Source organism: Neophocaena asiaeorientalis, unplaced genomic scaffold (genome assembly GCF_003031525.2).
Source record: "Neophocaena asiaeorientalis asiaeorientalis breed wild unplaced genomic scaffold, Neophocaena_asiaeorientalis_V1.1 scaffold166, whole genome shotgun sequence".
NCBI lineage: Eukaryota > Metazoa > Chordata > Mammalia > Artiodactyla > Phocoenidae > Neophocaena > Neophocaena asiaeorientalis.
Window position 1 is genome coordinate 79,440 of NW_020174933.1, and position 25,596 is coordinate 105,035.

Genomic DNA, 25,596 nt, shown 5'->3' on the forward strand with positions numbered 1-25,596 from the left:
CTGGGACGTATTCCTCCGCTGTCTCATTTTGTCTAATTTTCTGTGATTGCAGTTTCCATTCTGCAGGCTGCAGGGTTGTAGTTCCTTCTGGCTTCTGCTACCTGCCCCCTGGTGGATGAGGCTGGCTAAGAGACTTATGCAGGCTTCCTGGTGGGAAGGACTGGTACCTGCACACTGGTGGGTGGAACTGGGTCTTGTCGTTCTGGTAGGCAGGGCCATGTTGGGGTGTGTTTATCAGGCAGCAGTTTATTCAGGAGGACTTTAAGCAGCCAGTCTACTGTTAGGTGGAGCTGTGTTCCTGCCCTGTTGGTTGTTTGGTCTGAGGTGTCCCAGCACTGAGCCTGTAGGCTGTTGGGTGGGGCCAGGTCTTGGTGAGAATGGCAGCCTCCAAGAGGGCTTAGGCCAGTGAGTACTTGCCAGAACTGCTGCCACCAATGTCCTTGTCCCCGCAGTGAGCCACAGCAAACCCTGCCTCTGCAGGAGACCCTCCAACACTAGCAGGTAAGTCTAGCCCAGTCTCTTATGAGGTCACCACTTTTTCCCCTGGGTCCTGGTACACACAAGACCCTTTGTGCGTCCTCCAAGAGTGGAGTTTCTGTTTACCCCAGTCCTGCGGAATTCCTGTGATGAAACCCCGCTGGCCTTCAAAGCCAGACTCTGGGGGCTCCTCCTCCTGTTGCCAGACCCCCAGGCTGGGAGCTCAGAACTTTCACTCCTGTGGGAGAACTGTGGTATAACTGTTTTCGAGTTTGTGAGTCGCCCACCCGGCGTATATGAGATTTGGTTTTATTGTGATTGTGCTCCTCCTACTGTCTCTTGGTTGCTTCTTCTTTGTCTTTGGATGTAGGGTATTTTTTTTCAGTAGGTTCAAGCATTATTTATTTATTGGCAGTGGTTGTTCAGCAGTTCATTGTGATTTTGATGGTTCCGTAAGGAGTGAGTTCACTTCCTTCTACTCTGCCATCTTGTCTTCTCCCCACCAGTCATTCTTAACACCCTTTCATTTATTTTTGTCTTTGAACTTCTCTTAATTTTGTGATGCACTTTTTGGATTTCTGGAACTGTTTTAGGGCTGTTGTATGTCCAGTGACTTGAACATAATTATTTCCTTTATTTTTCTGTTTCCCGTTTCCCCAATTATGCCAGGCAGGAGAATAAATCTGTTCTTTGCCACCCTATCCAGGAAGGATGCAATTCTCCTGGCATCATTTAATTTTTCTATTGGTTGTTTATGCATAAAAGTATAATTTTTATATAGCCAGTTTGCTAAATTCACATATTTCTAATAATTTTTCCATAGATTTTTAAAATGTAAACAGTGGTATTACTTGCAAATAATGAGTTTTACTTCAGTCTTCCCAGTTTTTAGGTCTTATTTTTATTTTTGTTTGGCCTTACTGACCTGACCTAGCTAAAAACCTTCAGTCCACTGTTAGATAGTAGTGGTGGCAGTAACAAGCATTCTTGTCTCATTATTATTTTTAAAATTTTATTTATTTTTGGCTGCATTGGGTCTTCATTGCTGCGCGCGGGCTTTCTCTAGTTGTGGCAAGTGGGGGCTACTCTTCATTGTGATGTGTGGGCTTCTCATTGCAGTGGCTTCTCTTGTGGAGCACGGGCTCTAGGCACGCGGGCTTCAGTAGTTGTGGCACGCAGGCTTAGTTGCTCAGTGGCATGTGGCAATCTTCCTGGACCAGGGTTCGAACCAATGTCCCCTGCACTGGCAGGCTGATTCTTAACCACTGCACCACCAGGGAGGTCCTTGTCCCATTATTAATATCAGGAAGAAATATTCCAGTATTCGTCTACTTAGTTTGATGTTTGTTGTGTATTAGCTTTTTACTTGTTTTTAATGAAGTTTCCTTCTATTCCTAGTGTAGTTTTTTAATCATGAATGTGTGTAAAATTCTATCAAATGTTTTCCATATCTACTGAGACACTAATATGGTTTAACTTATTTTTTTCTAATGTGGTAGGCTACATCAATGAACTTAAACTTTTAAGTATTGCTTGGATATGATTTCAAACTTACTAAAGTCACTAGTAGAAAAAACGCATTCCGATTTCCCCCTGTGCACTGCATTTCCTCCATCTGTCCCTTGAGCACATACTTGAACTCTGTCTCTACACACACACACTCATTACTCTTTTTCTAAAGCATTTGAAAATAACCTGCAGACACGAGACTTCGTTTCCCCTATGTACTTGAGTGTGTATTTTCCTGAAACAAAACACTTACTTACCTATGGACCCAAGTCTGGAAATAAACACTACCATCGAATTTACACACTCTTTATTGTCCCAACTATTCTATTTTTCCTTTTTGTTTTTATTTTAAAACATCTTCAGTCTAGTCCAACCTGGAACAGTCTCCCAGTCTTTTCCTTTTATGTCCTTGACAATTTAAATACAGGTTTTACATTCTATAATATAACCTTTCAAGGGGGTTCATCTGATATTTCCGCATTAGCATACTCTGGCTATGCTTTCTTGGTAAGAATACAGCACAAATGTGTTGGCTCTTCTCAGAGCATCTCACCAGGGAGTACATTATGTTGACCTGTCCTACCATTGGTGAAGTGAACTTTGATCACTTGATTATGTTGGTGTCTGCCAGGTTTATCATAAAAATCACGATTATCACCTTTGTAGTTGATTAGTATTTTGTGGCAAAATATTTGGAGATAATGCCAATACCTGTTCTTCATTAAACTTCTACCCACAAACTCTAACCTATGTTGGCACCTACTTACTGAATCAACCACCAGTATGATGGTTGCCAAATAGTGTTTTTTCTATTGCCATTATTCCTCCTACATTTATTAGTTGGCTTATAAAGAAAGCTTTCCCTCCTCTATGTATTTATTCACTTATTTATATCTGTACAAATTATTGGATTCACATTTTTAAGTCACTTATGATACTATTGTTATTTGTTTTGATGTTCAAACTGTCTCAAATTTGGCCACTGGAACCTGTCCAAGGTGGTTCTTTTGACATGTTTCCATAATTCTTAGAACATTTTCTTATTGTCTGATAGATATTTCTCCCCATCTCTAACTTGGAATAAGCTATCACTCCAGAGACCTGCTCCATTTTTGGTGGGAGGATAGTATTTAGTAATTAATAACCTGGTAATTGGTGTGCTCAGTGCTACTGAGCTGTCAGACAGATCCATAAAATACACACAAACACACACACAATTACTATAATTATTTCTGTGTAGTTAAAATGAGTATCATTCCAGTCCAACACTCCAGGTGGTTTTCTAACTTCCCCCCTTTCCATTTTTATAGATACCTTTTCTAACAGTGAGGAACCTGGCTCTCATCATCTTCAACACATTTACTTATCTGCTCAATGTTACCAGTATCTCAGCCATGCTAACCATCTCTTCCATTTGCCCCCAGCACTCTTGATGCAGGTTGGCACATCACCACAACACCTTTTTCATCCCTCACGGCAGGCGTATTCTGCCTCTTAAACTCTAGGAAGGGAAGGCAGAAGAGAAATTTACAAAGTGCAAAGGGAGAAAGGAGAATGAGAGAGAGGAGTAGAAGGCCAAATGGATTGAATTTGAAATACTAAATCTATCCTTTGATTCCTCTAGTAAACATCATTTAGTCAAGATATATTGTCCTTTGATATGGCTGGAATTTTTTTAATTTTAGGATTTTGTATCTAAATTCATAAGATAGTGGTCTATAACTTTACTTTCCTGAAATGTCTTAAAGGTTTTGGTATCAAAGTTGTACTGGCCTCATAAAGTGAACAGGAAAATTCCTATCTTCCTATCTCTGGAAAAGTTTATAAAAGTTTGGTATTATGTCTTTTTTTAATATTTAGAATAACTGCAGTGAAGCCATCTATTCCTATGAGTTTTCTTTCTGGTAGATTTTTAAATATGACTCAGATTGTTTGCAGTTTGGGTAAGGTACAATCTACCTCTGGTATGACCTTGTGCTTTTATTGATAGCATGCTATGTTTGCCAGGGGCCCATCCTACTGGCAGTTCCTGAATTCTATTCATTTATTTCTCAGTACTGAAAAAGAAAATCTACTTGTGTTTTTGAGATTAGATTTTCAAGTTCCTGCCCTGTGTCAGTATTCTCAAAATTCTGAGAAACTGGCTATGTGTTTGAAGCCTCTCATGTTTCAGAATTTTTCACTCCAGCCTTGACTGGCAAAGTTCACTATTCCCTGGTTTCTGGTCTCCCTGCACCCTAACCCCCCTTGCCCCACCAAGCTATAGCCCTCTGCCTGAGCCAAGCTCAATATTCAGGTTCCTCCCTGTAGCCAGAATTGGCAAGTGCTCCCAGGAAAAACAGCTATATTTTCCCATATACTGTCATTCACTCCTCTCTTGAATATTACCATTCTAGCCCTCTTTGCTTCTGCAATAGTTTGCAAGTAAATAGATGCTTTTTGTGAACTGCTTTTCTAGTTGTTCTTACTAAGTGCACTGGTCTGCTGCAAACTACTGTATCTTACTCAGTAGTAAAATCTATTTGTGCTTTTTAAAGTTCCATACTTAACAGTGTATATGTTTATACATGAATGTTCTGCTTTTTAAAGAAACATGTTAAGTTGGTTGCAGTAAGTCACTTCACAGCAGGATGGCATCTGGCCAAACTGTTAAACACTGGTAAGGCAGAAACTACCTATATTTCATACCACTTCCACTACACCAGGTAGCTGCATTCAAGTAACCTACATTGCCCCTTTGATCCACCATTTCAGGACAGGCCACTCAAAATTAGTCAGCCTCACAATTAATCAGAAATCCTGCTGGCAAGCACCTGTCCTATGTATATCACCAAGACAAGGATCTCTCTCTCTCTCTACCTGGACATCAGAAAATCTTCTTGCAGGTGGGTCCCCTTGCTAAAAAATCTTCCCTTGTTTTCCATATGCCTCAGCAATAAACACGTGAGTTGCTTATAACTCCTGGTTCCAGTTGATGTCCAGTACCTTAAATTGGAAGGAATAGCACACCCAGCAATAGGCCAAATTGTATAAATGCTATGTCTAAATGCAAACATTCTCCACATTTCCTAAATGCCAGACACTTCAGTTCAAAATTGCTGATGTATGGTAAGCTTAGGTTTAACCTAAAGCTTCTACCCACTTAAATTACTATCTGATATCCACTGAAATGCTACTTCAAACATTTCACACAAGTCCCATAAAACACCAACTCATAGTAAATGCTTTCCTATAACTTGCTATAGTTTGTGCATTTTCTCTGGCCTATGGATGAAGTCATCTTTATGAATACTGATAGAGGTTTCTACCCTGTGTGATTTCTCTGATGTTTAGTGAGGTGTGGCTTTGGGCAGAAGGTTCCCTGTATTCATTCACCAATAGGTTTTCTGTACTCTGAGCTTTCTGATACACTGTATGGTTCAAATTCCAGTAGAAAGTTTTCCTATGTCCAGAATATCTTCATATTATTTTCTTCCCTCTGTAAATTCTCTGCTGTATTACGAGAACTGACTTTAGACCAAAGATGTTCTCAAAATCTTAACAGATTTTTCTCCCTGCTTTGTGTTCTTTGTTATATAAACTCTTGACTTCACCCAGAGTGATTTCCCTCATTTATTATATTTATAGGGTTTCTTCCCAAATGTGTTCTCTGATGTACAGTAAGTTTTGACTTCACATAGAACGATTTCCTGCAAACATTACATTCATAGGGTTTCTCCCCTGTGTGTGTTCTATGATGTGCAGTGAGTTTTGACTTCACACAGAATGACTTTCCACATTCATTACATTCATAGGGTTTCTGTCTTACGTGAGTTCTCTGATGAACAATTAGGGCTGATTTCTGACGGAAGTTTTTCCCACATTCATTACATCCAAAAGGTTTCTCTCCTGTATGTCTCCTCTGATGTTCTGTGAAACCCGAGTAGTAGCAGAAAAATTTTCCACATTCAGTACATTCATAGGGCTTCTCGCCTGTGTGAGTTCTCAAATGTTTAGTGAGAGTTGACTTCTCAGAGAAGGATTTCCCACATTCATTACATTCATAAGGTTTTTCTCCTGTGTGAGTTCTTTGATGTTTAATGAGGTCTGATTTTCTGAGAAAGGCCTTCCCACATTCATAGCATTCATAGGGCTTCTCCCCTGTGTGTGTTTTCTGATGTACAGTAAGGACTGACTTAAATGAGAAGGATTTTCCACATTCATGACATTCATATGGTTTCTCCCCTGTGTGTGTTCTGTGATGTTGGGTGAGGGTTGACTTTTCACTGAAAGATTTCCCACATTCTTGACATTCATAAGGTTTCTCCCCTGTATGAATTCTCTGATGTTTAATGAGGTCTGAATTCTTGCAGAAAGTTTTCCCACATTCATGACATTCACAGGATTTTTCCCCAGTGTGGGTTCTCCGATGTCTTGTGTGGGCTGACTTCTTGTTGAAGGTTTTTCCACATTCATGACATTCATAGGGTTTTTCTCCTGTTTGTATGCTCTGTTGTATGCCAAAGACGAATTTTTCATTGAAAAAGTTTCCACATTCATTATATCCAATAATATTGTCAATTGAGTGGCTTCTCTGAATTGGAATGAGATCTGACTTCTGGCTCAAAGGGTGAACATTATGTTCAAAGAGAATGGATTCCTCAAAGAAATTTTCTCCACATTCATTAAATTCATAATGATTCTCTTTTGGATGTATTCTCTGATGAGTAAAGAGAGATGACATATCACAGAAGGTTTTTCTGTATTCAGTGTATTCACAGGTGTTCTGTCCTGTGTAAGGATTCTTATGTATAACAAAGAGTGAATTCTCATGGAAAGCTTTCCTACATTCACTGTATTCAAAAGGTTGCTCCAAAATTTGAATTTTTTGAGGCTGAACAGAGTCTTCATTAAGACAGAGGCCATTCCCATTTTTATTATATTCATAAGGTTTCTCTTCAGAGTGAATTCCTTCATGCTTGTCATCATGGAACCATTTTCTACCTTTGTTAAACTCATCAAACTTCTTTCTTGAATAGTTTCTACTGCTACCAATTAATTCTGAAATAGAGTGACAAGAAAGATTAGTTCACAAGGATATTTGGAGGAAATAATTAGCATTAGGTTTCAGGGAGCTGATCAGTTTAGGTCTTATCTCTTCCATGCCTAGAATATGACAACAGTGTATATGTCCAGTCTTCTCTCTCTTTTCCATTCTACCCAGCAGCAAGAAATCAATATTCTAAGAGCCTTAACTCATAAAGGAACAGTAGTTCTTTTCTAGCTCTGATTCATGAGGAATAAAAATAAGCAACAAAAGAGCAAATCAATGAGTAGACAAGCCATTCTTGCCACAGATTCAGACTTACAGCTCTATTGTAGATATGGTATGTTCCCTTCATTACATCAGAGTTGGTCAGCAGTGGACCTCTCCTGACCATCAAACCCTGTTTCAATCCCTTCTGGCTTTCCCCCAGATTTCACCTGAGTTAGTATCAGTTTTATCCTGCTTTCATATCCATGTTTCAACATCTCTGTATACCACGAAAACCGTAAGGAATAAAATTCTAAACCTGGTCCTAGAAATTTCTTTTACCTTTAACTTATGATTATGTGTGGTTGTTTTTACTCCTCTACTATCTACAGTATTCTATATCCTTGAGTTTAATGTCCCAGAACTGACAGTATATATTCAAAAATTTACTTTATTGAAGTATAGTTGATTTACAATGTTGTTAGTTTCTGGTATACAGAAAAGTGACTCAGTTATATATATATACACATTTTCATATTCATTTCCATTATAATTACAGGATATTAAATCTAGTTCCCTGTGCTGTACAGGAGGACCTTGTTGTTTATCCACTCTTATATATATCCTAGTATATCCTAGTTTACATCTGCTACTCCCAAACACCCACTCCATCCCTCCCCCTTGGCAACCACCAGTCTGTACTCTATATCTGTGAGTCTATTTCTGTTTCATATATAAGTTCGTTTGTGTCATATTTTATATTCCACATATAAGTGATAATGTGGTATATGTCTTTCTCTTTCTGAATTATTTCATTTAGTATGATAATCTCTAGGTCCATCCATGTTGTTGCAAATGGTATTATTTCATTCTTTTTTTTATAGCTGAGTAAGATCCCATTGTATATATGTACCACATCTTCTTTATCCATTCCTCTGTCAGTGGACATTTAGGTTGCTTCCATGTCTTGGCTATTGTAAATAGTGCTGCTATGAACATTGGGGTGCATATATCTTAGAGTTTTGTCTGGATATATGCCTAGGAGTGGGATTGTGGGATCATATGGCAATTCTATTTTTAGTTTTTTGAGGAACCTCCATAGAGTTCTCCATAGTGGCTGTATCAATTTACATTCCCACCAACAGTGTAGGAGGGTTCCGTTTTCTCCACACCCTCTCCAGCATTTGTTATTTGTAGACATTTTAATGATGGGCACTCTGACCAGTGTGAGGTGGTACCTCATTGTAGTTTTGATTTGCGTTTCTCTAATAATTAGTGATGTTGAGCATCTTTTCATGTGCCTATTGACCATCATCATCTTTGTGTTCTTTGGAGCAACGTCTATTTAGGTCTTCTGCCCATTTTTTGATTGGGTTATCTTGTTGTTGAGTTGTATGAGCTGTTTGTATACTTGGGAAATTAAGCCCTTGAGAACTGACTATATATATATATATATATATATATTTTTTTTTTTTTTTTTTTTTTTTGAATTTTTTTAAAGTATCACTGAGACAAACATTTTTTAGCCATCATTTTACAAATCTAGAATGAATATAGTTTTCTTTGGGTAAGCCCAGCTGTTTATCCCCTATAAAATTGCTCATTTTCATCTACTGTCATCTACTCCTTGCTGTTCCCCTGGTTCTGTCTCCTCTGTGTTCATCCACCTACCTGTAGATGTACTGATGTATGGAACTCTTTGGTGTCCTGGTGTGTTGGGCAGAGGATTTGAGTTACAGATGTTTTACTATTTGTAGGTTGAAGGGGAGTGACAAAATGAATATCTCAAACTGCCATGATGCTGACCTCACTCACAAGGGTAATTTTTAAAAAACAGCTTTGTGTTATTTTGTGGCTACTACATCAGAATGTGTGTGTGATTTGCACCTAGGGATAGTTATCAGAAATGTTCAAGTATTTGTGCAAACAAACACCTGGTAGTGTATTTGTGCAAACAAACACCTGGTAGTGTAAGAAAGAGACCTCAGACCCTCAGTCTGTGAGGAGTTTTACCTATAGTGCTGTTATTCCACTAGAAAGAGGTGTGGAATTTGTTCCTAAATTTAGCTGAAATGATACATGATCCTGCCTCAGCCTGGAAGGCATTTAAATCAGCTTCAACTGACTGGCCAGAGTTGTATGGATGGCAAAATATTAGTATACCCTGCTGCACCTGGGTACAGCTGGGCCATGCAAAAGGCCAAGAGAAGAATTTGAAGAGGAAACTATCCGGCTTTCTACCACAGACCTTCATTGTTAAAAGGCTAAAACAAAATGAGGAATAGCACATATGTAGAAAAACTGGCCAGAAGTCACCTATGGAGAAGTAAAATGAGTAGCACTGTGGGACTCTGGAAAATAATGTTACTTTGTGAGCAAATGTTAATGAAACTTGGAACCTAAGGTCAAAGAATGAGATTAGGAGAGTAATTATTAAGGGTAGAACTCTAGAGAGATTTACATTTCAGTGCAGGTGCTGAAACCTGGGAGCCCTGATGACATCCTAGGTGTGAAGCTGGAGACAGTGGTCTTTTTTTTCCCCTGAAGAAAGTTATATACCAAAAGGTTAAAGAAAGAATTCAGAATCCTCCCCAAAGGAGCAAAGGTTTTTCTTTCTCCTTTTAAAAGAGTGGGACAGCTACCTCTCCCTTCTACAGGAGCAAGCCCAGATTCATTTTATCAGTGTTCTTCACCTGCAATACCAACTTTGTGTGTATGTGTAGGACACCTAGCTTCTGTCTCACTGCACCAAGAGTAAGATATTAAGGTATGTTGGAACTACACAGTTGTTATTTGGTTTTAAGTAAATAATATTTCACCATCTCTTCCAGAAACTAAACTACATGTATTTATGAGATTAATCAAGTTAAAAAATTTAAAGCTGCATAAAAATAACTTCAGGCTGAAATGGCTTTTTGAATTTTCAATCTTGAAAAATCATCATGAAACAATGCTCAACTCATCTTACAAAAATAGGACAGTCTTCAACCGCAAACCTGGAAAGATTACAGCAAAGGCCAGCTACAGAATACACACAGAAAAACTCAAGGAATAGAAGAGAACTTCCTTAAAATGATAAAGGGCATTTACAGAAATCCTTAATGTCAAAATTAATGGTAACATACTGAACAGTGTCTGCCTGAGGTCAGAACTTCTGTACAACACTCTACTGGCTAGGAATGCCAGTACAAAAGGCAAAAAAGTCTGTATTCATAAGTGACAGAACTGTTTACATAGAAAATTTTTACAAATCTACAGAACAACTACCAGAAAAAGTGAATTCATCAGCAAGGTTGCAGGATACAAGGTAAATGTGCAAACATAAACTTTTTCTATATACTATTTGTACTGTTTTTTCTATAATTGTTTAATGCTAGTATAAAGACAAAAATAATATAAAATATTTAGGAATATATTTAAAGAAAAATCGGCAAAACTGCTCAACTGAGAATTTAAAGACCTAAGTAGAGGTATACCATGGTCAGGATGTCAGTTCTCCCCCAAAGGAGTGACACAATCCCAAATAACGTCCTAACAGGTGTGTTTATATTTGTGGAAATTAAATTTTAGAATCACCTTGTTAATGAAAATACAAAAGACCTATAACAGTATAGAATTGTCCAGAATGTCTAAAAACATAGATATCATTTTAATACATTCTGTAGACTAAAGATGTTCTTGGCAACATTCATGCTGTAGAATACCCAAGAATCTTGAAGAAAACAGCAAACCTAGAAGGCTAACTCTGCCAGATGTCAAGACTTATAATATTATAATAAAAGACAGTGTGGTATTGTCATAAAGATGGATAAATCAGTCAATGGAACAGTAAAGAAAGCCCAGAAACATACATATGTGATCACCTGATAGATGACAAAGCTAAAACCGCGATTCACATGCAAGGCCGGATGCTATAAAACTCTTAGAGGAAAACATAGGCAGAACGTGCTCTGACATAAAGCACAGCAAGATCTTTTTTGATACATCTCCTAGAGTAATGAAAATAATAACAGAAATAAACAGGACCTAATGAAACTTAAAAGCTTTTGCACAGCAAAGGAAACCTGTAAACAAGACCAAAAGACAACCCTCACGATGGGAGAAAGTATTTGCAAACGAAGCAACTGGCAAAGGATTAATCTCCAAAATTTACAAGCAGCTCATGCAGCTCCATATCAAAAAAACAACCCAATCCAAAAATGGGCAGAACACCTAAACAGACATCTCTCCACAGAAGATACACAGATTGCCAACAAACACATGAAAGGATGCTTAACATCACTAATCATTAGAGAAATGCAAATCAAAAACCACAATGAGGTATCACCTCACACTGGTCAGAGTGGCTATCAAAAAAATCTAGAAACAATAAATTCTGGAGAGTGTGTGGAGAAAAGGGACCTCTTGCACTGTTGGTGGGAATGTGAATTGATACAGCCACTATGGAGAACAGTATGGAGGTTCCTTAAAAAACTACAAATAGAACTACTCTACGACCCAGCAATCCCACTACTGGGCATATACTTAGAGAAAACCATACTTCGAAAAGATACACACACACACCCTGCCCCGGCCATGTTCACAGCAGTACTATTTACAATACCAAACAGATGAAAGCAACATAAACATCCATCAACAGAGGAATGGATAAAGAAGATGTGGTACATATATATACCATGGAATATTAGCCATAAAAAGGAATGAAATAATGCCATTTGCAGCAACATGGATGGACCTAGAGATTATCATATACTAAGCCAAGTAAGTCAGAAGGAGAAAGACAAATATCATATGATATCACTTATATGTGGAATCTAATTTAAAAATGAAATGGATGAACTTATTTGCAGAACAGAAAGAGATTCACAGATCTTGACATCAAACCTATGGTTACCAAAGGGGAAATATGGGGGCAAGTGATAAATTAGGAAATTGGGATTGACATAGACACACTACTATGTAGATAATAAGGACCTACCTTACAGCACAAGGAACTCTACTCAATATTCTGTAATAAGCTATATGGGAGAAGAATCTGAAAAAGAATGGATACATATATATTTTTTAAACTGATTCACTTTGCTGTATACCTGAAACTAACACCACATTGTTAATCAACTATACTCCAATAAAAAATTTTTTTAAAAAACTCAGCTATTGGCTTCCAGCCCACCTGATGTGAAATTATTCCTCTTCATATTCCATGCCTGGCCCCAGTTCCCCTCTGTTCCACAATTTGTATGTGGATGAAAAGATGATGGTATTTTAGAGTAGGAAGTATCTCTGCAGTGAAGTAGAAAATGCAATACGTTCTTCAGCTCAAAAGGAACGGTTCTTACTTCCTGGGGAATTCTGGAAATCATTCTTTGTATTTTTAAAAGCTGGAGAAACATTTTTTAACAGTTTCACTTAGCTCCACCATGTGAAAAGAGGTAATAAGTAATTGGGGACCATGCCCACCTCACCATCTTGTATGATTATCATACAAGCACTCTTAGGCTGCCCAAACATAGAAACGTCAACTGTTTAAAACTGCCCAGCTCTACAGCAAACCTCCAACATTGGGGAACACAGTGTGTTAACTCTGGATGTCTGACTGAACTCCCTTCATTCTCTAAGGGTCCCGTCTGTCATGGTTATCTCTTCATCCACAAACTTGGGTTCTAGTTACATAGTTGTAAAAAAAAAAAAAGGGGGGGAATAAAGGTGAATTGCAAAAAAAAAACAGATCACCACAATTCAGTGGAAGGAAGGACAGTCTTTTTAATAAGCTTCTGTTTATCAGAAGATATCATTAAGGAAGTGATAAGATGTAACTGAGAAGATACTTTTCAATACATGAAATTTGACAAAAGGTTCATACCCAGAATATATTGTTAAACACTTCTAAATCATTAAGAGACCAACAACCTAGTAATATAAAAAAAGTAAATGACCTGAATAATCACTTCACTAAAGGAGATATCCAAATAAGCAACAAACATATGAAAAGATGCTCAACATCATTAGTCATCAGAGAAATGGAAATTAAAACTTAGTAACACACCACAGTGACTAGAATGGATAAAATTAATTAGACTGACTATCAAGTTCTCAGAAGGATGTAATGTAACTGGAACTCTTACATAGCTGGTGGAAAACAGTTTAAATATTACTTTGGAAAACAGTTTAAATTGGAAAACAGTTTAAATATTACTAAAGCTATTTCTGGCTCTACATCTGACAAAAATAAGAGTTTAGGTCCTCCAAAAGACATACACAAGAATACTTACAGAAGAGGAAATCAAGATGGCAGCGGTAGAAGACGCTTAGCTCACCTCCCCCCAGGAACCATCTATTTTGGAGCAGGTCTCACTGAAAACAATCTGGAGACTGGCAGAAAGACTCTTACACAACTAAGGCTATAAAGAAGATTCACAGAGTTGGGAAGGAAGGGAAGAGAAACAATCAGTTCAGGACCTGTGCCCTAGGAGGGAACACAGAAAAGGAGGGTCAAAGATCCTCCCTGCAGGGGGTGGGGGAGGGGAAGCAGGTCCAACCCCTTATTGGGCAGCCTAGCCCTGGGGTCCAACACCAGGAAGATAAGGCCTCTTGGCTGGTATGAAGACCAGTGGGACCTGCAGTGTGGGGAGCTGTGAGAAACTTGGACTCTGCTCTTGAAGTGCACACACGTGCTTGCTTGCTCAGGGAACAGGCAGAGGAAGCAGACTGCAGAAATTGGGCTGGTTCCTGCAACTGACACAGCACGTGCCCCAGCCCACACAAAGCACCCGCTCCAGCCCCTCTTGCTCCACAGTGCAGCTCCCCAGTAGGGCAAAGGCTGTTGCTACTGAGGAGCCTACGCAGTTTGGGGCATGGAGCTAGGTTGGACCTGACACTACATCTGAATGGTATGGGGGGGGGGGCCACTACCAGTGCAGGGAGGAGCAGCAGATCAGGAGTGTCCTAGAACACTGACTTGTGTGCCAGGACAAGCACAGAGCGCACCCTGGCTCGCACTGGGCACACACGCCAGTCCCTCTTGCTCCAACCTTCTGGGGAACGGAACCAGCTCTGACCCAACCCTCCAGGCTTCTGCTCCACTAACTTAAGACCTGACACCGGCCCTGGCCCTGGGACGCAGTGTCGACCACTGAGCATAGGAGGAGCCCTGGCTGACACCTGGCTTCTAGCCCCTCCACCTCCAGCCCTAGCCCTCAGCAAGGTGTAGGTGCCAGAATACCCTGCCACTGGGCACACATAGACCATATAGGGACCCACCCAAGGACACCACTCCAAGACCAGGATAGGTAACTGTTTCCCCTAATTTCACAAAGACAGAGAAAGTTAAGAAAAATGAGAAGACAAAGGAATTTGTTTCAAACAAAAGAACAAGAAGAAAACCCTAACAAAATCAACTAATGAAACAGATATAATTTACTAAAGATTGTAAAGCATTAGTAATAAGCATGATAAATGAACTAGTGAAAAGAATATATGAACACAGTAAGAATTTTAACAAGGAACTAGAAAACAGAAAAAAAACACTTGGAGGTGAAAAACACAATTAGTGAAATGAAAAATACACTAGATGGAATTAACAGCAGAATAGGTGATATAGAAGGATGGAGAAGTGATCTGGAAGATAAAATAATGGCAATCTAATGAGATTAGCAAAAAGAAAAACTTAAAAAAAGAAGGATAGTTTATAAAGGACCACTGGGACAACATCAAGCATACTAATGCTCTCATTATAGGGGTACCAGAAGGAGAAGAAAGAAAACACAGGTAGAAAACATATTTGATGAAATTATGGCTCAAAACCCTGAACCTAAAGAATAGATATTCAGGTCCAGGAAGCACAGAGGGTCCCAAACAAGAAAAACCCAAAGAGACTTACACCAAGACATATCATAATTAAAATGGCAAACATTAAAGATAAAGAGAATTCTAAAGGCAGCAAGAAAGAGTCACGTATAAGAAACCCCAATAAGGGTATCAGCTGATTTGTCTGCAGAAATTTTTCAGGCCAGAAGGGAGTGGCATGAGATATTTAAAGTGTTAAAAGGGAAAACCTTCCAACATAGGATACTCCACCCAGCAAGATTATCATTCAGAATTGAAGAAGAGATAAAGAACTTCTCAGACAAGCAAAAACTATAACAGTCATCAATACTAAACTGACCTTATAAGAAGTGTTAAAGGATCTTCCTTAAGTGAAAAAAGGTGGGAGGAAGGTACAACAAGAAATAAGAAACTATAGGATGGAGAAAATCCCACCAGAAAAGGCAAAAATATAGTAAAGGCTGTAGATCAACCACTAAAATAAGCTACTGTGAAAGTTAAAAGACAACATTTGTAAAAATAAACTGTAACTACAATAAACAGTTAAGAGATAGACATGAAGATGTAAAATATGTTAAAAACCAAAACGGGGGGGAATGTAGATCTTCTAGAATGTGCCTGAATTTAAATGACTATAAGTTTAAAATAAATACAGTTCTAGGTCAACATATATGAACCACATGATAACTACAAATCAAAAACCCACAATAGTTTGTTTTTCTAATAAAACTCCCAGCAAACAAAGGTCCAGGACTGGGTGGCTCACAGGGGAATTCTACCAAACACATAACAAACTACTAATACCTACCCTTCTCAAACTGTTTGAAAAAACTGAAGAGAATGGAACACTCCCAAATTCAGTCTACAAGGTGACAATTACCCTGATACCAAAACCAGACACAAGTACAGACCAATATCTCTGAGGAAAATAGATACAGAAATCCTCAATAAAACATTAGCAAACCAAATTCAACATTATATAAAAAGGATCATATGCCATGATCAAGTGGGTAGATTTATTCAAGGGATGCAAGGATGGATCAATATCCGCAAATCAATGTGATACACCACATTAATGAAAGAAAAAATGCTTCTTCTAGACACAGAAAAAGGATTTGACCAAATTCAACATTCATTCACGATAAAAACTCGCATCACAGTGGGTATAGAGGGAGCATATCTCAACATAATAAAGGCCATTTATGACAAACCCATAGCCAACATCATACTCAATGGTGAAAAGCTGAAAGCCTTCCTGTTATTTCCAGGAACAAGACAAAGATGCAGACTATCGCCACTTCTATTTAAACACGGTATCAGAAGTCCTATCCACAGCAACCACAGACACAAAGAAAAAATAAAAGGTATCCAAATTGGAAGGGAAGAGGTATAACTGTCACTATTTGCAGATAATGCTCCTGGGTGTATATCCGGAGAAAACGAAAACACTAATTTTAAAGGATACATGCACCCCAGTGTTCGCAGCAGCATTTACAATAACCAAGACACGGAAGCAACATAGGTGCCCACTGACAGACAACTGGATAAAGAAAATTATATACACACACACACATATATACACACACACAACAGAAGAGTACTCAGTCATAAAAAAAAATAAATTCTGTCATTTGCAGGAATGTGGATGGACCTAGAGGATATCATGCTTAGTGAAATAAGCCAGAAAAAGACAAATACTGTACAGTATCAATTACATATAGAATTTAAAAAGATAATGCAAATGAATGTATATGCAAAACAGAAACAGATTCACAGATACAGAAAACAAACATGGTTACTGAAGGGGAGACTGAAGGGTGGAGGGACAAATTAGGTGTTTGGTTTAACAGATACAAACTACTATGTGTAAAATAGATATGCAACAAGGATATATTGTACAGCACAGGGAATTACAGCCATTATCTTGTAATAACTTATAATGGAGTATAATCTGTAAAAATATTGAATCACTGTTGTATACCTGAAACTAATATAATATTGTAAATCAACTATACTTCAATTAAAAAATATAACACCATTTTTCAAATACCCCCAAATTCAAAATAAATATATTTTAAAACAAGTATGTTTCAAATATGTACCCCAATTATATTTCAATAATAGAATGGACAGATAAATTCTGGGATAGTCACGATGGAACACTGCACAGCAATATAAAGCAATAAACAAACTACTAATGTATATGACATATATATCTCACAGACATAGTACTGATCCAAAGGCGGCAGACACTACACACACACATAGTATATACACACATTTACATATTGTGTGTATGTATATACATAGTGCACATATATACATAGTACCTACTGTATGACTACAGTTATCTGAAGTGAAAAACAGGCAAACTTGATCTATGATAATAGAAGGGGGAGATGTTATTTACTGGGAGGAGGACACCAGGGAGCCTTCTGGGGTGCTAAAAAAATGTTCCATATGCTCACCTTGACAACGGCTATATAGGTGTATGCATATACAAAACTTTATTTACTTGAACACTTAAACATCTGTAAAAAAAGGATACCATTTGTGTATAAGAGTGACACTGGGGAGACACTGCACGATTCAGTGACACTGGATATTTGAGTCATGTTAACATGCTACTTCCAAAGGTCCAGAGCCACTAAAACATGATTCCTGAAGACCATTTCAATGGCCTTAATCTCTGAACTACCCCTTTGTGATCTGGTTTCCCCCTAAACTCCGTCTGGCTCAAACTCCCAGACTCACCTGGGACACTCTGGCTTGGGGACTCTTCCTCCAATATCCATGGCTCCTCTCCTTGCTCCAACTTGAGGATCACTTCCGGTTTAGGGATGCAAAACCCTGTGAATGATAATTATATGATATGAGACAAATTGGATGAGTGTCAGGGTCTTTGATACACTGTTCTCAAAGAGTATACAATTAAAAAAAAAGCTCATCTCATCCTGTTATGGGGCAGAGGACAACACATTCTTTCTGGTACCCAAAAGGAATAAATTGTCCTTGGCCTGTAAATCCCAAACCTAAATATTATTATATACTACAAAAATTCCACAGGTTTCTGTAAATAAGAAAGGACATGTATACTGGGGGTCTACATGGGAAATAAGCGCTACCTACCTACTGAGATGAGGTGGCTGTAGTTCTCCAGCATCACGTCCCTGTACAGCATCCTCTGAGCAGGGTCCAGGTGCTGCCACTCCTCCTGGGTGAAGCCCACAGTCACATCCCTGAATGACAGTGATCCCTAGAAAAACACACTTCTGCTCAATCTGCAGTGGTCAGAGTCAGGTGATGTGGAAAAAGAATTTTAAAGAGTAATTCTTAACATATTTCCTGCTGAAAATTGACCAGAACATGTTACATAGGACCTCTACTATATAGCTTGCTTTGTGTTACACTTTGTGATTAACATTGGTGGATTAATTTATTACTTAATGGAAAAATATCTGCATGCCTTTATGTGCCTAAAAGTGTCCTAGTTTTTGAGAATTCCAAGTCGAAAAATATACTCTTCCTGGCCTCAAAGAGCTTATTCTCATAAGGAAAGATATAAAGATATACCTACCATAGGACTTAAAGGACCCATATCACAAATATGTACAATGCAGACAGATCATAAAGGGGTTCTGTGCAAGTTCATGTGAGAGTATCAGCACCCTGGATTTCACTGAGCAGATAAAACTTTCAGTGCTTAAATATAAATAGTAGTTTCTTTGCAAATATGCGGCAAAACTGCAAGAAGTTAAGACCTGAAAAAACGTGGCAAGTCAATGGACTGTACAACAGGACAGGAGAGCAGGTCTGAACCTGTGATGAGATAGAGGCTGCAGAGGCAGGGGCAAAAGGCTCAGGGGAGGAAACTAGGGAATTATATTTGGCTTAAATTCTGTTGGTGATCTCCAAATATTTCATCACTCATCTAATCCATAAAATTCTTGAGGAACCACCAGTTTTATTTATATTTATCTATAAATACTGTCAATTCACATATGAGGAGAGCTTAATTCTGTTCTTACTTTTCAGATAAAAATATAAATAAGCTAACATTTTCTTCCCATGCTCTAAAGGACTGACAGTATATGATGTATGCAGAATTATACTGTACACTCCCTTAGGGCACAGCCTCTCTCTCTTCCCCCATCTCCACTCACCCCGGGTCACTGCTGTGAACAGCATGAAGCCAATAGTGAAATGGAAATACACACTTCCGTCCTAGTTATATAAACTAATTGTTGCCGAGGAAGCAATGATCCCAAAGTTGGTTTGTTGTTTTCTTTGAAGTGAATCATTTAATGTGTGAGGCTCAGTTTGATATTACCATAAGTATTAACAGAAGAAAATGGGAAAGTATAAACATTTCCCCTTCTATCAAAAATGGGTTTGATGCCAGGATAAACTAGCCTGTTGATTTAACATAGCTGATTAAAAAGGCTAGAGAATCTGGAAGTAAAAAATGTACTTGGAAGCAATGTCCTCTGAGGCTTCATTCTCCTGAGGGCAACAAAATGCTGAAAAATTTAACTGGCTCAAAAATTATATGGAGAGATCAAAAAGAAGAGCTAGTCACAGCTTGGGAAAAAAGTTTGGAGAACAGATGACACTAAATGTAGTTAGATTAATAATTCTGAAGTTTCCCTGGAGTTATAGCACTCTGAGCTAACTGAAGGGGCTATAAACTCATGCTCCTTTGAACAGAGTGGTTCTAGATGATAGATTCTCAAGTGCACCCAGCTGTATTTTCAAGTATAATTCTAGTATTTGTACCTAGCAATACAGAAGAAAAAGCAGCAGGGAGGAAGTGTCAAGTATATAGGACATAAAAGGATTTGGCAGCCCTAGAATTTCCAGTTTGAATCTTTGTCATCAGGAAAATCCCATTCCAGCTCAGTCCAAGGTGAGGCTGAAGGTGGTGCTGTGGATGGCCTGTGACAAGCAGGAGGCAACAGTGTAAGTGCTAAACTCTGGCTTTCTTCCTTCATCTGCTAAAGAAACTCAAAATAAGGCTGTATGAAGAAAACATGGGATAATACACTGCTTGCTGATGGCCTTTTCTCAGGATCTTGTTGCAGACAGAGCTGTACCAAGCTAAGGAAGGCAGGAGAGAATGTTTTTGAGGGCATTGTTTGCAATCTGTCACTATTTACTGTGCGAGTACCACTGGAGACGTGTACACTTTCTCCAATCCCAGAGTCTACACCTGATCGTGAACTTTTCATTCTGGATTCTGATTGAGGGAAAATGCTGATATCCAGTGGGCTCTAAGGAGGACCTTTCTGTAACAACATCTGAGTCCTGTGCATGTCCTGAAAAGGTACCTGCCCACTGGCCAATTCACATGCTGTAATCCCAACGCTGTAAATATCTGTGCTGGATCACCTCTATTAAGAGGGGAGTCGCCTATATTATTAGCGGAGATGCTGAACAGGGAACTTGCTGAGCAAAGGGAGAGAGGAAGAGTTACTCCCAGAGGGTCTGCATGATCTGCCTTGGAGGTTCTGGAAACCTCTTGTCAAGTCTGGGGAAACAGGAGGAAGAGCAGGGTAGATGCACAGTGACAATGAAACAGATGCTAGACATACAGTATGCCAGATATCTTCAGAACATGGAAGTAGAAATATCAACTGTAAGTTTGGATAGATGAATCTGGAATTTAGAAGTGTAGTATGAAAAGAAGGATTTGGGTGATAATTGCAACTCTGTCACTGGAGTCACCAGAGTGAATCAGATGGTCACAGAGGAGACAAATTGAGGAAAGAAAAAATACCAGCACAGAACTTGAGGGATCACCAATATTTGAGAGGCTGGCAGAAAAAAGAAAAATAGGCTTTGAAGGCTGAGAAGAAATTTTCTGAAATGTAAGAACAGAACCAGATGCCAAGAGAATAGTGGGAAATAATAACACAGTTTCACAAATAACTGACACTTCCAATTAAAGATGGTGGACTTAAAACACACATCTATCTCTGATGCCTCCAACAATATAAGTGGAAGAAACAATAAAAAGTAAAACAAACAAATGTGCCAATAACATACACCAGAAAGACAATTTTGTGCAACTTCTGGATGATATAAGTGGATAGTATCAGACAAAAGAAACTAGAAGCATGGTACCTACAATTTATACAAGCACAGAAGTGGGCAGAAGCAGCGGCTTCCAGCCACAGCCAGAGACTACCAATCTCTAAGCCCTCCAACCAGGGCCAGGGGTCAGCAGAGGTGCTAAGATGAATGACTGGTAAAGTAACTCACTGACAAAGTAACTGACTCCTAGGGCACCTTGGTGGACCTCCACTCTGTGGAGATCCAGCAGTTAATGAAAACCAAAGCTGAAGTGCAGCCGTTCTATAAAGTCAGGACACTTTTTAAAAAAAAAAAAATCTATATACAGTTGGCCCTCCATATGGACAGGTTCCACATCCACAGATTCAACCAACCACAGAATTAAAATATTTGGGGGAAGAAAAATTCCAGAAAGTTCCAAAAAGCAAAATTGAATTTGCCACATAACAGCAATTATTTATATAGAATTAACATTGTATTTACAACTATTTACATGGCATTTACCTTGTATTAGGTATTATAAGTAATCTAGAGACAATTTAAAGTGTATGAGATGATCTACCACAAAGGAGGTGAGAATATACAATGGGGAAAAGACAGCTTCTTGCTGGGAAAACTGGACTACTTTCTCACACCATAAAATATAAAATGAATTAAAAACTTAAATGTAAGACCTGAAACCATAAAACTTCTATAAGAAAACATATGCAGGGGGGACTTGCTGGTTCAAGCCCTGGTCCGGGAAGATCCCACATGCCTTGGAGCAACTAGGCCCACGTGCCACAACTACTGAGACTGTGCTCTACAGCCTGCGAGCCACAACTACTAAAGCCTGTGCACCTAGAGCCCATGTGCCACAACAATAGAAGCCACCACAACAAGAAGCCCACACACCGCAACAAAGAGTAGCCTCTGCTCAACGCAACTAGAGAAAGTCCGCACGCAGCAATGAAGACCCAATCAGCCAAAAATAAATAAGTAAAATTAATTAAAAAAAAAAAAGAAAACATACACAGGGTATTTCCCTGGCAGTACAGTTGTTAGGACTCTGCATTTCCATTGCAGGGGGCATGAGTTCAATCCCTGGTCAGGGAACTAACATCCTGTAAGCTGTGCTGTGTGGCAAAAACAAACAAACAAAAAATAGGCTCTCTGAACAAATGTGTGGACACCAAGGGGGGAAAGTGGCAGGGGGTGGTGGTGGTGTGATTAATTGGGAGATTGGGATTGACATGTATACATTAATATGTATAAAATGGATAACTGTTAAGAACCTGCTGTATAAAAAAATAAATAAAATTCAAAAATAAATAGGCTCTGACATCAATCTTAGCAATGGTTTGGATATTCTGCTCAGGCAAGGGAAACAAAAGCAAAAACTACCCAGTGGGACTACGTCAGACTAAAAAGCTTTGTACAATGAAGGAAACTATCAACAAAATGAAAAGGCCGCCTAATGAATGGGAGAAGACATTTGCAAATGGTTATCTCCAACAAGGGGTTAACATCCAAAATATACAAAGAACTCATACAATTTGACATCAGAAAAACAATCCAATTAAACCCAGGCAAGGAACTGAACAGACATTTATCTAAAGAAGATATACAGATGGCCAGTAGACACATAAAAAGATGCTCAGCATCACTGATCATCAGGGAAATGCAAATCAAAACCACAATGAGATATCACCTCACATCTGTCAGAATGGCCATTACTGAAAAGAAAAATAACAAGTGTTGGTGAGGATATGAAGAAAAGGGAACCCTTACACGCTGTTGGTGGGAATGTAAACTGGTAAAGCCACTATGGGAAACAGTAATGGAGAGTCCTCAAAAAACTAAAAACAGAGCTACCATACAACCCAGCAACTCCATTTCTGGCTATTACTGGCTATTTATCTGAAGAAAATTAAAACGCTAATTTGAAAAGATATTCGCTCACCCCCCCCACACACACATGTTCACTGCAGCATCACTTACAAAAGGCAAGATGTGGAAGCTCCTTAAGTGTTCATCAACAGATGAATGTATAATGAAAATGTGGTATGTATGTGTGTGTATACATACACACAAACACATACACATGTACACAATGGAATATTACTCAGCCATAAAAAGAGTGAAGTCTTGCCATTTGTGACAACATGGGTGTACCTACAGGGTACTGTGCTAAGTGAAATAAGTCAGACAGAGAAAGACAAATACTGCATATTTCACTTATATCTGGAATCCAAGAAACAAAACAAATGAACAAATATAACCAAACAGAAACAGAGTCATAGATAAAGAGAACAAATAGGTGGTCGCCAGAGGGGAGGTTGGTAGGGGAAGGAGAGAAATAGGTGAGGGAGACTAAGAGGTGCAAACTTCCACTTAACAAAATAATAGAGTCACAGGTATAAAATGTAGAGTGTGGAGAACATAATTATATAATATCTTCATATAGTAACAAATGACATATTACTGGTGATCATTTTGAAACTTACAGAAATGTAGAATCACTATGTTGTATACAAGGAACTAAAATAGTGCTGTAAGTCAATTATACTTCAAAAGCAAACAGACCAACTCAGAGAAAAAGAGATCAGATTTGTGGCTACTAGACGTGGGGAGGAGGGGGAAGAGGAATTAGATGAAGGTAGACAAAACATACAAACTTTCAGTTATAAGGTAAGTGCTAGGGATGTAATGTACAACATGATAAAGATGACACTGCTGTACGTTATAAATGAAAGTTAAGAGAGTAGTAAATCCTAAGCATTCTCATCGCAAGGAAAATTTTTTTTTTCTATTTCTTTAGTGTTGTACCTATATGAGATGATGGATGTTCAAAACACTAACTGAACACAAGCTAAAGGAATAGAGAATTCAGTGACCACAGATAAGAAATACAGACTTTGCAAACAAACAAAAGCAGTTTGGAAGAGTCATTTGGATAACTGTAATCTTCATCAATCAAGAACAGCAAAATTTGGAGAAGAGCAAGAAAGTAATTTCTAAAATTACAACATTATGATACACAAATGTCCAGTTTCAACAACAAAATCACAAAGAAGCAAAAAAGCAAAGAAACAAAAAAGTATGGCCCAATCAAAGGAAAAATATAAATTGACAGAAATGTCCCTAAGAAGACCAGACATTGAACTTCCTAAACACAGGCTTTAAGTCAACTGTATTAAATATGCTAGGAGTCAAGATGATGGAGGAGGAGGACATGGAGTTCACCTCCCCCCAAAAACGCATCAAGACCACATCTGCCAATGGAACAGTTCTCACAGAGCACCTGCTGAAAACTAGCAGAGGTCCTCAGACACCTAAAAAGACAAGAAAGAACCCCATGTAAGCACATAGGACCAAAGGAAAAAAAAAAAAAAAGCCCAGAAACAGGATGGACTGCACCTCTGTTGTGGAGCTAAAGGAGAGGAGAGGTTGCCACACCTGAGAGCCCCCTCACCAGTGGCGAGATCAGTTGGGACAAAAGGGGAGCTTCAGGGGCTTGGAGGAGAGAGCAACAATCTGTCTGTGGCAGGCCAGACAGAGTGAGACCTATAAAGGTGGTCCATGCCACAGCCCTGTGCACCCCAGGCTGAGGTGCGTCCACCAGTACAACGGGGGCTGGGTGCTGAAACAGGGTGCTTGGAGAACAGATCTGAAAAGAGGACTGCTATTGGCTGCAAGGAGGCAATGTGAAGGGGTGGGAGTGAGGAGCTCCATAACTGGGAATGCTCAGGGGAAAAGGCCAGGGGATGCCACTAGGAGGGGCTCCTGCCAGAGCGGGCTTATGTGCCCCTGGTGGCCGCTCCCAGCCCCTCTGGCCTGGGCAGGCACACATGGCACAGTCAGTGGCCATCTCTACCCCCTCCTGCCTGGGCAGGCTCATGCACCCCTGGTTGCTGCCTCAGCCCCCTCCCACCTGGGAGGGCTTCATGTGCTCCAGGGCAGCCCCGGGAGCAGATGCCTGTGGGTAGCCTACGTGCAGAGGTGAGGCTGAAACCACAGCAGAGCCCCAGGACCCATGCAACTAAGAAAGAAGAGCTGAAATCTCTCCTCCCACTGTGTGAACCACAGAATTACACCCCCACAACTGGCTTTATAAACTCAGCACCTCAGGAACATCTGAAGGGACAAGTGTTCCTGCAGCTGAGATGGGTCTAGCTTTAGCAGCTGTGGACTTTGAGCAAGTACATGTGGGAGACTGGCCAGGCCAGAGTATGCATTGCCTCCACAGCGCCCACAGTGGTTCCAGATGCATGGTTACTGCAGTCCTGGGAACTGACCTGGATCTATGCTGGTGGCCTGGTGAAAACAATGCCTGAGAGAAACAAGGACCAATTGCTGGCGTACCCATGGTTAAGGTGGGGCTGAAAGCAGTGCCAACGAGATTGGAGTTTGTGAGCTCGGACAACGGGTGAAAGGTGATACAGCAGAGCACGCTCAGAAGTAAACACATGCAGAGGAGGTGTACTCAGGGGCTTCTCTCC

The 25,596-nt window shown here is 39.4% G+C and overlaps 1 protein-coding gene across 2 annotated transcripts in view; it reads right to left on the reverse strand.

Annotated features, from left to right (window-relative positions):
* Positions 1 to 2,278: 2,278 nt before the first annotated feature.
* Positions 2,279 to 25,596, reverse strand: part of ZNF37A (zinc finger protein 37A) — a 67,554-nt gene continuing 44,236 nt past the window's right edge. For both annotated transcript variants that reach the window (XM_024761435.1, XM_024761434.1), the window contains 3 exons: positions 18,173 to 18,299; positions 17,798 to 17,893; positions 2,279 to 7,026 (listed from right to left, as the gene is read on the reverse strand). In XM_024761435.1, coding sequence (XP_024617203.1) covers positions 5,576 to 7,026; positions 17,798 to 17,893; positions 18,173 to 18,299 — 1,674 coding nt within the window. In that variant the 3' untranslated portion in view covers positions 2,279 to 5,575. The remainder of the gene's footprint in view (positions 7,027 to 17,797; positions 17,894 to 18,172; positions 18,300 to 25,596) is intronic.